This window comes from Botryllus schlosseri, chromosome 1 (genome assembly GCF_051294905.1).
Source record: "Botryllus schlosseri isolate E-star chromosome 1, Bs_hap1, whole genome shotgun sequence".
NCBI classification, from domain to species: Eukaryota; Metazoa; Chordata; class Ascidiacea; order Stolidobranchia; family Styelidae; genus Botryllus; species Botryllus schlosseri.
The window spans coordinates 7741345-7754825 of NC_137236.1; the positions used below are offsets into that span (position 1 = coordinate 7741345).

General features: G+C 41.0%; 1 protein-coding gene and 1 long non-coding RNA gene across 2 annotated transcripts in view; both read right to left on the bottom strand.

Annotated features, from left to right (window-relative positions):
• Window positions 1–13481, bottom strand: part of LOC145433631 (uncharacterized) — a 222440-nt gene that overhangs the window by 31080 nt on the left and 177879 nt on the right. The gene's annotated exons all lie outside the window — the stretch shown is intronic.
• On the bottom strand, window positions 3303–3939 carry LOC145437107 (uncharacterized). Its single transcript, XM_080314279.1, has 2 exons — window positions 3768–3939; window positions 3303–3665 (listed from the first exon to the last, which is right to left on the bottom strand). Exons 1-2 carry the CDS (start codon window positions 3919–3921, stop codon window positions 3424–3426), a joined length of 396 nt encoding a protein of 131 aa, XP_080170405.1. The 5' UTR covers window positions 3922–3939; the 3' UTR covers window positions 3303–3423.

Sequence of the window (13481 nt, forward strand, 5' to 3'; positions counted from 1 at the left end):
CCAGCCATAATAGAGAATAGAGAAACGAATTGATAAGATGCCATACATTACCCATTTACAAATAGATATGATACCATTCGAGCATGCGCCAAAGGCTGAAGAATACATAAACTATATTCGACTTCAATTTCAATAAAACAAGAGGTTTGGTAAAGGGAAAAACAGAGAACAGAAATACTTCAGTACTAGAGTTACGACAAGGTAAGCTGTAAGCTTCGATCACTTCGTCCGAGGTCAATTTATTTGTGAAAGAACATTAGAGGCTCAGTAAAACGCGCGGTCAATCGGTCATTGAATGATTGGTCGCTCTCACGGGCTACATAAGTGTTTGGCGAACAATCTGAACATATGCGAGATACAGTCATTTTTATCGACACCGATTTCTTATTGACTTGAAATTGACTCGTGCATTTTGCTCCGAGTCACGAGTCAATCCACATTTCTGATACTCTGAGTCAAGTCAAGTCAAGTCATTTTAACAAAGTATCTCGAGTCAAGTCAAGTCATGCGAAAAAGGTGACTCGAGTCAACTCATGACTTTGGTCATCCCAACACTTCATCCTGGATATATAGGTTTGGTCATTTTTCAGGGTAAATGAATTGTCTTTTTATAGAGACCGTTGATTAAGTATATTGACCTGTCCTTTAGAGCTCTTCTGCGTATAGCATTATCAAGATTGGTCGATGAGGACAACCACTTTTTGAAAGCCTCATCAAATTAAATTAGTTACTATACTGTTACCTATGGAATAAGATAGCAAACGGGATTCGCGAATTAGTCAACTTCAGATTAGAGTGTGAAACTAATTTCTAGTTATACAAATGCTATATAGGCCTGCAGCAATTATATACAATTTATACAAGAGCTATTAATAAATAAACTTCCGATAACACTATCAAAAGTTTCTAGTACCTATATTCCGAAGTAGGATTCTGGATGTACAAAACTTCAATATCGCAAGAACCAATAAGTTTATTGTTCATATTGCTAAATTTATTCCACTGTAAGCATCTTGACTGACTCTGATCAGTTCGCACTCTGATCACTCGCCAGTAAACGCAATTAACTAAATTCAAAATATACCTATGGAAAATATTTTGTCGTTGTGAAGTTCGCCCTGTTGAAAGTCAGCAGAATTAGCCAGAGTAAATGCACTTAATATAAGTGGGTGGATTATAGGTTAATTTGCTAGTGTTTTACCATGGCGTGTATTGCAAATAATTACGAGGGCACTTTCGGGTAAGTGACTGGGCACTCACAACAGTTGGAGTAACCATAACGCCTTACTGCCACCAGAATAAAATAAAAAAAATTGGCCCGCCCCAATGGGCCCACCCGAAGAAGCGTCATCATTAATTGCATCGCGAGCCAAGATTCAAAATCGTTGCAGTGCATTAATTTGTTTGTAGCTGACTCAGCAGTAGACTTCTCCGATTCTGACTCAAAATTGAATACAGTTATAACCGATAATACAGTGACTCTAACCTGCAGGTTGCGACGATATATGTCGACATACTTTTATGATTCCTGGTACAAGCCCTGCGAATGCGTCACGTGTAAGACGAAAGATTTACCTGCAAACGCGGACTTTGCAATTAGGTTCATCATTATGAAATCACCCTTCGGGTTTCTGATTAGACCGGGACATTTGAGTCTAAAGTTATACAGTAATGTGACCACATATATTTGTAGTATATCCGTTGTATAACTATTATATTGTTTAAGTAATTTGGATAACGTTTCACATTGGCGTTTTCGCAGCTGGATTCAACTATAGTTCGGTCCATTATTCCAGATAACTCAAAACTGAGTTAGTACTTTCTGCTTTTTCGAATTATGATGTCGATGTCACCAATGACTACGATGACAACGATGACTGTACTCAAAACGTTATCATGACCTCAAATGCCTATAATTTATCAGTGCTGGACACAATGATTCGAGTACTCGAATCTGAATCGAGTGGTAATTTTGTTGATTCAAGTCGCGTTGCGTTGCATTGTGTTTCTGAGCTCATCTTCCTCCGCGTGGCTGCCGAAGAAAGAACTTCTACATCCGGGCACTAGGCCGCGGTGGATGTCATATTAGAGACCTCAACTGCAACCGCGACTGGTCGTTCGACATCCTCCCATCTGTTCATTACATCGCATTGTGACTTATCTCATTGTACATTGTGTGTGACTTGTTCTGAAAAAAATATAATCTGACGGTTATCTTATTATATTAGGGAGAGAATGTTTTTGTCGAGTAATGAAATCATACGCTCCCTGCCAATTAGAAATAATTTATCAACGAGAATTACAGTTTCGGTACTATTTTTCACTGTGGAAGATTGTAAACCTCGATGTTTGTGGAAATGACACATATGTGAAGTCGTGACCAACCCACAGCATTGTCAGTCGCAGGCTACACATGCACAGTTGCACACTCACAGACTAAAGCAGTGGTCCTCCACCACCGGTCCGTGGAAAATTTTCCTCCGGCCCGCCTAATATTTTAGAAGAAGATCTGTCAATTCAAAAATGAAAAAAAAAATCGGCAGTTGTCCATTAATTTGAGAAAGGAAACATCAAATTTTGTATTGGTTTAGAAATCACGAATGCATTTTTCTCCGCGGTGTCGTATTATAGATTTCATGGTTTAATTTGACGTACGTGGGCTACGCTAAAATGCGTTAAGTGTTGTACCATATTCATAAAAAAAATAGCCTAATAGTGTACAAGAAGTCCCCGTTTAAGGCTATAGTAATACGTGAAAGAGCAAAAGATTTTAAAAAGAAAATTCGTTAATTTTCGACAGTAGAATTTAGCGACATTTGGCTATATATAATAGCCGGTATCAAACAACAGCCGAGTTTCTTTCAAATAATTTGAACAATCAAAATTAAGTTAGTGGTTTTTAACATGACTTCGCCTTGCAGGAACTTCAATAATGCCGTAACTCGCGTAATATCAAAAGAGCGGGATTAAATAGAGTCTTACATTCTTACACTGTATTACTCATATGTATGTCGTGAAGTTCATTTACGTACCCTTTTTGGTAGTAGCTATCAATGTGTGAAGTTGAAGTTCCTTGGTATCAGAATTAAAACCAAAAAATCGAATAACACTAAATCGGCGTGGGTAATGCCAATGAGTATAGTGACAATAAATCAGTCCTAACAGTATGCTACTGTTTCGCGCCACATACAACGCAACTCCTTATTCTTCGTAAGATCCAGACTGCATATTATTAAAAACATGACAAGGTGCAAGCAGGATTCAATGTTCATACTACTACCACTACACATAAGACGACAATATGAGAACACAGACCTCACGTTTAATCGGGCATGTTTATACCAAATCTATATCGGGCATCTTCATACAGATCGCAAGAATACCAAGGTTAGTCATGTTCGCAGGTACTCAAGCACGGGTGAATTACCAAAGCATAAGAAACACGTGTGAGACTGCCGTAACGAACGCCAACAAGATGGCCCATCCAAATAAATGGTAACGGGAACGATCACGAACTAGCTGGTGCGGGACTCGGTCAGCTAAGCGATCGTAAGCATCATTCAAACTGTCGATTCTAGCATCCAGAGTGATGATCTTCTCTCTGTAAGCATTATCCAAATGATCGATTCTATCCATTAGGATAGTCAGCGCTTCCATGGTATTATCTAGAACAGAATAAGAACGCCAGACATTACAACGAAAATACCTGATACATCCAATAATGGAAGTATAGAGGCACACTAAAGATGCGTGGTACGCGTGCTCACCTAAATCGACATTCCTATCGAGGGCACGAGTATCATCGGGGTCATGTTCTGGACCAGATCCGGCAATAGAACTGATAGTGTCTTTTACTCCCTGATCACATGCCACATCAGTTCCGTTTGCTGGTTTCGAGTCAGGGTCGAAATCTGGCCTCATTTCAACTTAAACTCCAGCTTACCTACGATAGAAAAAAGCATGCAAATCACATTTCGTCAAATAACATTTGAAGTAAAACAGTTATTACTAGCCCCTGATGCGTAAACAATCTCTCAAGCTACAGTCGGAATGTATAAAAGCTGGATGACATGTTACCACCCAGTCGGGATTGCATGATCGTGGATAATTAGATAATTCAACACTGATCACAGTCTCGGATACAGCGCAGTTGCAGTTTCGTCGGAGCTAGACACCACACTCCACACTGCATCCTGATAGTTGAAGCACGTAACAAAAGCTCCTGATTGACGGACGAACTGATTTTGTGATCATCGCCGGTACTGACTGTTTTCTGGCGAGCTGTGATGGTTTACAACAGGGTTTCATAAAATGGGGTCCACGGACTTCTTAGGGGTCCTTGAAAGGGTACATGTTTAAATACATCACCAGGAAAATACAAAACCATATTATCCTATGGCTATGATGCCGTGGATGGGACTGGGGCTACTTTGCAATATTAGTTACTGCTTTAGTCCTGGGATGTGTCAAAGATACGACCCGCCAGACGTTTTCATCCGACCCGCGAAGGAATTCTGAGTAGATTGAAAAAATGCTCACGCACATTTGGCACAAATGTTGAAATGTTTTGAAAGAAATACTTACGTTAAATATTCCCTTGAGAAAGCAAGTGTCGATTATGTTCAATTGTTCATGCATATGGCACCCTATAACCAGCCGACTGCTCTGTTGTTGTTTCGCACTACACTCTTCGCGAACAGAGTGTCCATTCACAGCCAAAATATGTTTCACGAATAACAAAACATAACTGATAATTATATCGCGGTCATAAACCCTACCTGCCTATATGCATACCTTCATACGTCCATACGTGCAAGCATCATTTGGGTTAAAAGTTTGTGTTTGATTTATACCGTGGCTAGTGTAGTGGTAGGTTTTGGTTTCGTGTACCGCGGGTGTATATTCACACCCGTATATCACGGTTGGTACACATGTGTGAATACACAATTTTCTTCGCTAACAGTGTAGTTATCACTAGGAACAATTGAGTGACATTGACACCCAATTTCGAGAAGGCAAAAATATGCACACTTAGTCGAGAGTTTCATGGGAAGATGGACGGAAAACTAGTTATTCACAGAAGCAAAAACGCAAATGCCGTAACAAGGCTGTGTCAACAAAAAGAGTTCGTGTACCATCTAAAAATAGTACGCTCTCGTATTCGAAATTTCATGCTGGCTGGATAAGTCATATTTTGTGAAACGATTGTTGATATAAGTTGGTATTCTGACTTCTCTACTAGTTGCTGACTGTTGCCCTGACGAGTATCAGCCGAAAATAATCGGGTTCATTTCAATATGAATATACTACTCAATTGTATATCTAAGTTATGTACCTCCAAGAAGCTGTTCATATATACGAATATAATTGAAATGTCACTGGTCACCCTGCTGTCTCAATTCCGACTCAAAACTTCCCGGAATCCAGGGAAACCTGAATCGAGATTTGATAAGAATAAAATAAGTTCCAACGTCCGCATCTACAGTTTAATCTCTTGCCTTTCGCACAACTCATACACACGACTTCAAAGGGAGCATAGATATATCCCAACTGATATCGTCGTTACTGCCACGGTTTAGCAGTGGTTCAAAACTGTATAGCGTATACTACCGACCAATCATCATCATCATCAATTCCATTGTTCGTGACTAAGGGTGTTGCTATTTGTTAGAATAAAACCCTTGTGATCCGTGATGCATTTGTACTATAGTATAATATATATATACACTTGATAATAAAGTATTCAAGGGAAAAGCAACGGGTGCGGCCGAGAGCAATTTGAAGGTTTGAATCCGGCCCCCGACCACTGTTCCCTCTTAGCGGCGCGCGTGCGCAATCGCGCTGTACTGACACGGTCTCTGCGCCCAGAAAATCCAAGCTGCGAGCAGAAAAGCCAAAGTGATGACCTTTTTTAGTCGTTACGCACTGTTGTCCAAGGGACCGCCCAGTGAGTTGGTGAGTGCGCGCAGACTCGTGAAAAATTAGAGGGAACATTGCATGCGACATAATTCTAGTTTGGCACTCCTGCTTCAGTCAGTCTCATCAGGTAGGTTTCTAGACATCAAATCGCCCACACCGGGATCGGGCCACAGAGTGCAGACGTGTGTTTTCGGGTTACCAGCTTCAGAAATATGTTTGTGATACACGCGCTTGCACACAAAGCGTGGAGGGGTCCACGATCAAAAGAGTTTATAAAACCGTGGTTCACATTCATTTATGTTGGTAGCAGACGGATCGTTAACTTACCATTGTTAAATACTGTCATCGAGAGTCCATGATGCAGCACAAATTGCAGTAGGTGCATGACAGTGATGCATGCGTGGCAAGATGACGTAGTGGTATAATACACAGCTTCAACACCAATGGGTTGTGGGTTCGAGTCCGACCGAGGTCCTAGCTAAGTGTTGGAGGTTTATCTGGGCTCCTCCTCGCTATCTCATCCGCATATAAGCGGTGTCTTAAAAAGCCTAGAAGTGGGCAGCTGCGGAATCAAAAATAGTGAATATCGACCTGGTGTAAATGAGCATATAAGTAGCCGCAAAACAAACAAACTTATCGCGTATCATCAAAGGCCGTTCGTACAATCGGTTGGACTTTGCGGGTCCGGAATTTGACTTGACTTAAAATATTTCGGGCTTGAATCGCCACGATTAATCACTCTACTGATTAACGTCAATAAATTCAGATTTGTTAGTTCGGACTGAAAATCAGGGGGACATTACAACCTTGGGGTACGTGTGCAATCCTATCGCGGTCGATCCGAGTGATAAATCCCGTGTAATAAGTTGCAAGTCACAGAAGTTGATTATTTTTAAGACAAGACTAGTAACTCCAACAGCAGCAGCGCGATGAAAAGAGATGAGAAAATGCAGGTGATTGCACGCCGAAGAGTGTCCTGCCAAGTCGCTCTGTGTCATATCCGATCACTGAATCAGTCGGACTTTCAGAACACATTCCCTGCCAGTGCAAGAATTTATCACCAAAGCTGCAACGCTCTAATTTCTTGAAATGGGACTGATCATATGATTTATCAACTTGAACAGGATTCGAAAATCTGCTTGGTGATTATTCAGGGCAGATTCACGTTCCTTTAGAAAGCTGCGAGCCAAACTCTGTACGCGATCCTGCTTAGAAACTGAAAGGGTTGTGTTCGACTCGTACATAGGATTGAGAACGCAAACAAATGCATAGAGAGAGAGAGAGATATGATATTCTTTCTCGCCTGCACCATCGAGATGCTTTTGGCGACTGAGTTGCGATACGGCCCCATGAGGTCATCTAGTCGGCGCCCCCGTTTTTTTTTCTCCTCCATGCTATCCGTGATTGCTGAGCGCCTAGCAGGATAGCTGCGGATACCATTTTACGAGTCTTTGGTATGACCCGGCCGGGGATCGAACCCACGACCTACCGCTCGAGAAGCCGGACGCATAACCATTACACTATCTCGCTCGGCATTGTTCAAACAATCGGTGAGTCGCAACGGGTCATTGTTATGGTCATTGTGTTGCGGTTACCCGATTGTTCTGAACAATGCCGATATTTCAGACTTGGAGGACAGATTCTAGGTGGATCAGTGCCTGTTCATTATTTTAATTTATATTTTCGGAATCGGTGCAACAGTAGCTTTCGATCAAGACCAAATTCAGTAATTTCTGCGCGCGGGAAGATAGCTTTTGGATTGCCAGAAATCCTACAGTCGCTTACGCAAAACAATTCTCCACTCCAGCCTCGGCGAAGCGGAACGAAGCTGCAAAATCGGTCGTTGCCGTTCCATGTTTAATTTCTATACCTCTACCAAATGTTTTGAGAGTGAGCTGTCACGTTTCCTGTCTTAATATCCAAGAGGTTTCAGGCTGCAGATTTAAATATGTCAATGCAGGGATTTCCAAACTGTGGTAGGCCTACGGTACAGCAGATCATCGCAAGTGACACGAGAGTAACTTATTCAGCGAACCAATATTATTCTGAATTGAAGAAATGATATACATTGATCAAGATTTCTAATTTTGTTTGTATCCATATAATGCTGGTCCTACGCAAACTAAATTGCACCAGTGATGTAGTGAAGCTTCATTTCCCCCAGAAAATTGTCAATGCAGTAATAAATCTAACGGCACGAACAATCAAGTAGCGTATGTCTGGGGTTGCATTTAAAACAAATGGTGTTTGGAAACTCTTTGTTTAAAACATGTTTTAAACAATATTTTAAACATATGCCTTTTTTAAAAAACAAAATTGTGTTTTTTTCAAAACGTTGTATAATTAAGGCATAGTTGTGTAAATATTGTCGAGAAAGACGTAGTACGCGCCTATAAAGACGATTTGCACCCAAGTCGACGGAGTGGTTGCACGGAAATCGTCGCTGTTTCAACAGTTATAGCAAGTAATAGATATCAATTTTTGGTACGGAATGGGTATTCTGATGATGATGACCGCCGACCGTAAAATGCCGATGTATTCCCGGTTAAAGATATGTTTGGTCTGATTATGACAGTGGTCGGAAGCCATTTTCATCGAAGGAGCCGATTTTACCCTATATTTTCAATTGTTGTTGTTAATCCATTATGACGTCACAATTAAAGATTCGTAACGTAATGGCTAGAAAGAAAAAACAAAAACAATAAAAAACATGTTTTATACACGGGCCTTGTTTTAAATTGATTTTTGTTTTAAATGCAGCCCTACCTATGTCAGATTGCTCGCGGCACAACTACGGTTGAAATTAATCAGACGGGCAGCGATGTCCACTCGTCCAGTGCTCTTCAACCGGGGTTGTCGTACACCCTAGGGTGTACCAGAAATTGCAAAGGGTGTACCGCTCGGATGGGGTGTACAGGGGTGTACCGGATCCGAATTACAATGAGCCGATGGCTAGCTATCACAAAGGCAGGTTTATGGGCCAGTACAGGTTGACGCACATGTTAATGAGCAATATGGTACGATGTTATCTCAAGTGTAATAATTAGGTCCATTTAAAGTCATTAAAGTAATATTTTTTTCTATACATCAGTAAGTCGTGAAATCAATTTCAACGCAAAAACCACATCCCTATGAGGTAGGTTAAGAAAGTTATAAAGTCATATAAAGTCATATTTCGTCAACCCACATCAGTGCCTGCGGAGCGCTTATTTTCCTTACTTAAGTTATTTTTACGTCCAAATCGTAACTACATAGACTCTAACATTCCACACTACATGAAACTGTACTACAACAGTGGTTTAAAATATATAAATTGATATGTAGTACTTTTATGTTGCGCATGTTTTACTCTTTAGTTCCGTGAGCGACGTTGTTCGCATGTAAAAATACACGATTCTCATATAAAGTCATATAGAGTCATATTTTCCAAAAAATAAAGTCATATTATTGATTTTTTAAGGTCATATAAAAATGGCCCTAGGTACACCGCTTGATTGTGATGTCATAAGCAAATATTTCTCCTAGTCATTTAGCCGTCGGCAATAGACCAATGGTTCCGTTTGGTGTTGGAAAGTATATGCAGTTAACAAACATGTGTTCAGCTACTCATTTGTCTTTTAGTGATTTTTGAGGGAACCGCCACGATAGCTCAGACTTCTTGAATCGGTACTTCCTACCCGACGTTAATAAATACCGCAATGCAGTGCTGGGATCTAGTCACTACCTTGGAGTCACGAGTCATTTCGAGTCATTGCAGATTTTGACTCGAGTCAAGTCAAGTCAATCGATTTTCGATGGTGACTCGAGTCAAGTCAAGTCACTCGATTTTTGGTGGTGACTCGAGTCAAGTCGAGTCAAGTCAAGTCACGAGTCAAGTCACAATTCAAGTCAAGTTGCCTTTTCGACGTATGAGACATGCTTACATCATTGCATTTTGCTAGCTCTCTGAAATACATATTGCGTGGTTATTTATTCCGAACCGATGAACGAATATAGAGTCAAATATACAAGCAAGAAGGCGCTGTATCACTCACATATACCTAGAAATGCTAAACTACGTAAGTAATTACATAGCCTCAGTTTAGTTACCAGCCAAAATAGAGACTACAGAGAAGCGAATTAATAAGATGCAATGCATTACCCATTAACAAATTGATATGACCATATTTGAGCGTGCGCCAATGGTTAAGGACTATATAAACTATATTCGAATTCAATTTTCATAAAACAAGAGGTTTGGTTAATGTATAAGAACAGAGATCAGAAATATCCATTTTGCGTAAGCTGTATGCTTCGATCACTTCATTTGTGGTCAACTTATTTGTGAGAGAACAATGGAGCTTCAGTAAAACGCACGATCATTAAATGATTGGTCGCTTTCACGGGTTACACCAGCGTTCCGCGAACAATTCGACCATATGCAGGATAGAGTGATTTCATCGACATCGATTGCTTGATGACTTGAAATTGATTCGTGAATTTTGCTCCGAGTCACGAGTCAATCCGCATTTCTGATACGCTGAGTCAAGTCAAGTCATTTTAGCAAAGTGACTCGAGTCAAGTCAAGTCATACGAAAAACGTGACTCGAGTCTGACTCGAGCCAAGTCATGACTCGAGTCATCCCAACACTGCCGCAATGCACATAAATGAAGTGACGTAGCCAGCCAGGGTCGAAACAGCTTCCATGTTGAAATCGAAACCCTTTTGTTTTAAAATGCCGATTTTATGTCCAATATTTCGCCATACATTTGCAATTTAGTATTTTGTTATTAGTGATGCAAATTAGCAACAATTGACTGTGTATAGCGGCATACGATCTGAGGTTACTGACATCTCTTGCAGCTCAAGTGCTACTATCGACTGTGTGTGGTGTGGGGCAGGCCTGATACGCAGTAGGCTGGTGCGCCTGCTATCATCGCTGATCTGAATTACCGCTTCTGCAGCAGTAACTTTACCTACTCTCTCCCCAATACTGTTACATTTAGGTTGATTCGTTCGTAATGCCATGCTGTTTTTGGGCTGACACGAAATAAATTCCAATTTGCGTGGTGGGCGGCTTAACTGGCGGCAAATAGACTCTGTGACCAAATACTATTTTATTCAAATCCAAATTTTTTGACGGCAATAACTCCGCTTCTACTGGTTGGAATTGAACCAAATTTGAAGAACATCGTTTTTATAGACAACCTTCTAATACTTTCATGGGTGAACAGAAAAATTTCAAATTTTTCGTTATTTTATATAATAAATAGAAACTTTTTTCTCCCGTAGAAATGCGGCTACTGGTTGGAATTGAACCAAATTTGGTGTGTAGGCTTAAGTTAGGTAACCTAACAATTTTATCAAGTAGCCAGTACGATTTGAGAAAAAAGGTCATTTTTGAAGACCCCTAATGAACAGGGGTGTACGAGTTTTAAGCAAACGGTAAAAGGGTGTACCACGTCCAAAAAGGTTGAAGAGCACTGCACTAGTGCATGCGCGGGACCAGCACAGATTCATATATTCCCAAAAGCTTGCAAAGCTAATGCAAAACAACTGCAAGGACTTTTGTGAAAAAATATATCAGATCCTAGAAAAAAAGTTCTGGACATCGTGCGATTTGCTTATCGGGATTGTCTTGTTACAATTCCAAAACATTCCACTCCAGATCAGCGTACAGAATTTTGCTTTTGCAACAAATCGTTTGTCCCAAACTGATCTCCGCACTATTTACTTGTGATCAAGATCGAATAGTGGCCTTCAGCACTTTCAAGCAAGTAGCCTTTGTTGGGGTCGATATAACGAGGTGGTACATGAGCTCTAGTGCGGAGCGGATCGACAAATTCTCTGGTCCGGCTCCGATCCGGTTTGTCAATTCTCTGGTCCGGCTCCGGCCGTATCAGGAAAAAGTATTGATCCGGCTCCGATCCGGCTCCGGTCAAAAATAAAAAAATCCTGCTGGAAATTAGGCCCAACACGGTACGGTGGCTCCGTGAATTTAAAAATGTGGCTCGTTTCTTTTCGCACTGGCTTGGCGGTTACCTGCGAGTTGTTCGTTAGTAGTTATTTAGTTACAAACGTCATGCTTATCCATAAAGATTCTGGCCCTATCAAAAAAGTACCGATCCGGCTCCGGCCGTATCAGAAGAAGTACTGATCCGGCTCCAATCCGGTCCGGCTGAAATTGAAAAAATCCGGCCGGATATCCAATCCGACTCTGGTCTATGCTCCGCACTAATGAGCCCGGTAAAATGCTCGAAATGGCATGCACAAAGAAAAAGTTTGGGAAGCACTAGATTAATGCACATCCGCTGATCCGCTATCGTAATCATAAAATCCTATTCCGCAGATCAAGATTCCATTTAAACGCATAAGTATATGCTATAGGATATTACCTGGGGACCTCCATGTCAAACTTTGATCTGCGTATGGCCGAATGACGCCTTGAAATCTGAGATTCAATTCCCGAAATCCCCTTTCGGTAGGTGGCGCGTGCATTCTTGCCTTTCACTGTCTTTCAGAAGTTTTTGGACATCGCCGTGCCATCCTTCAAACTTTTTGGTTCTTGAGATTTCAAGTTATGTTATCTCCCTTATATTCCAAATAGGCATATCAAATTTGGAATCCTTTCTCTGTGCACTACCATTGCACAATCGTGTATCCTGATGCCATTCGCAAATTGCTATGGAATGGAATTGAATGACATTGTTGCCGGGGTTACGTCGTTGTGATGCAACTCTGGTAACAAAGATTCAATATCACACTAAGTAACTAGTTTCAACCATTCTGTTTTAGTTTATGCCTGAACTAACACGCGGGGAATTTATAATCTTGTGGTGGCACAGTCGATATTAGTTGCATAATAATATATACAATAATCATTCGTAATGCTGCTCATCCAATCAAGACACACAATGAACAACGTGATATATCATGGCCACGGACACACTTACATACAGGGCCGTAACTGCCGCACCCCAAACCCCCAATTGGGGGGGGGGGGGGGGCGAGCTCGAAGGGGGCCCAAAATTATTTCGTGAATTAGCATAAATTATAGAGTGTTTTTTGAAAATGTATGCAACTTTATCAAAAAAATTTCGCGCTGGGCGCGATTCCAAGTTGCCAAGTATCTTGATTATTGAGTACTCTTCCCCTAAGACAAAATACGCAAGATTTATAGAAATGGGCAAATAGGCGTTGGCCATTACCTCGCCACGACGCACCAAAACATATAAAGTTTTAGACCATGTAACATGCGACTGCAAGAAGTGTGCCAGAACGTTCGGCAGCTAGAAAACCTTGGCCGACAAAGACTGCCCTTATGCTGACCGAAAACTTCGTTATATATACAAAATACATGTAGGTTTAATAGTTCTTAGGCGCCTAAATGACTGGCGCCTAAATGTTCCTGCCATGGCAATCAGTAACTCACAAGACTAATACCACCCCGCAGGGAAAAATTATATGCCAGTGAAGAAACACCTATTTGAAATCATGTGATCTTTTAGTTTAGTACGTTTGGGCGATTCTATATTTTTGATATAGCAGACAGGAGGTCACGAAATAACATCATTTAACGAAG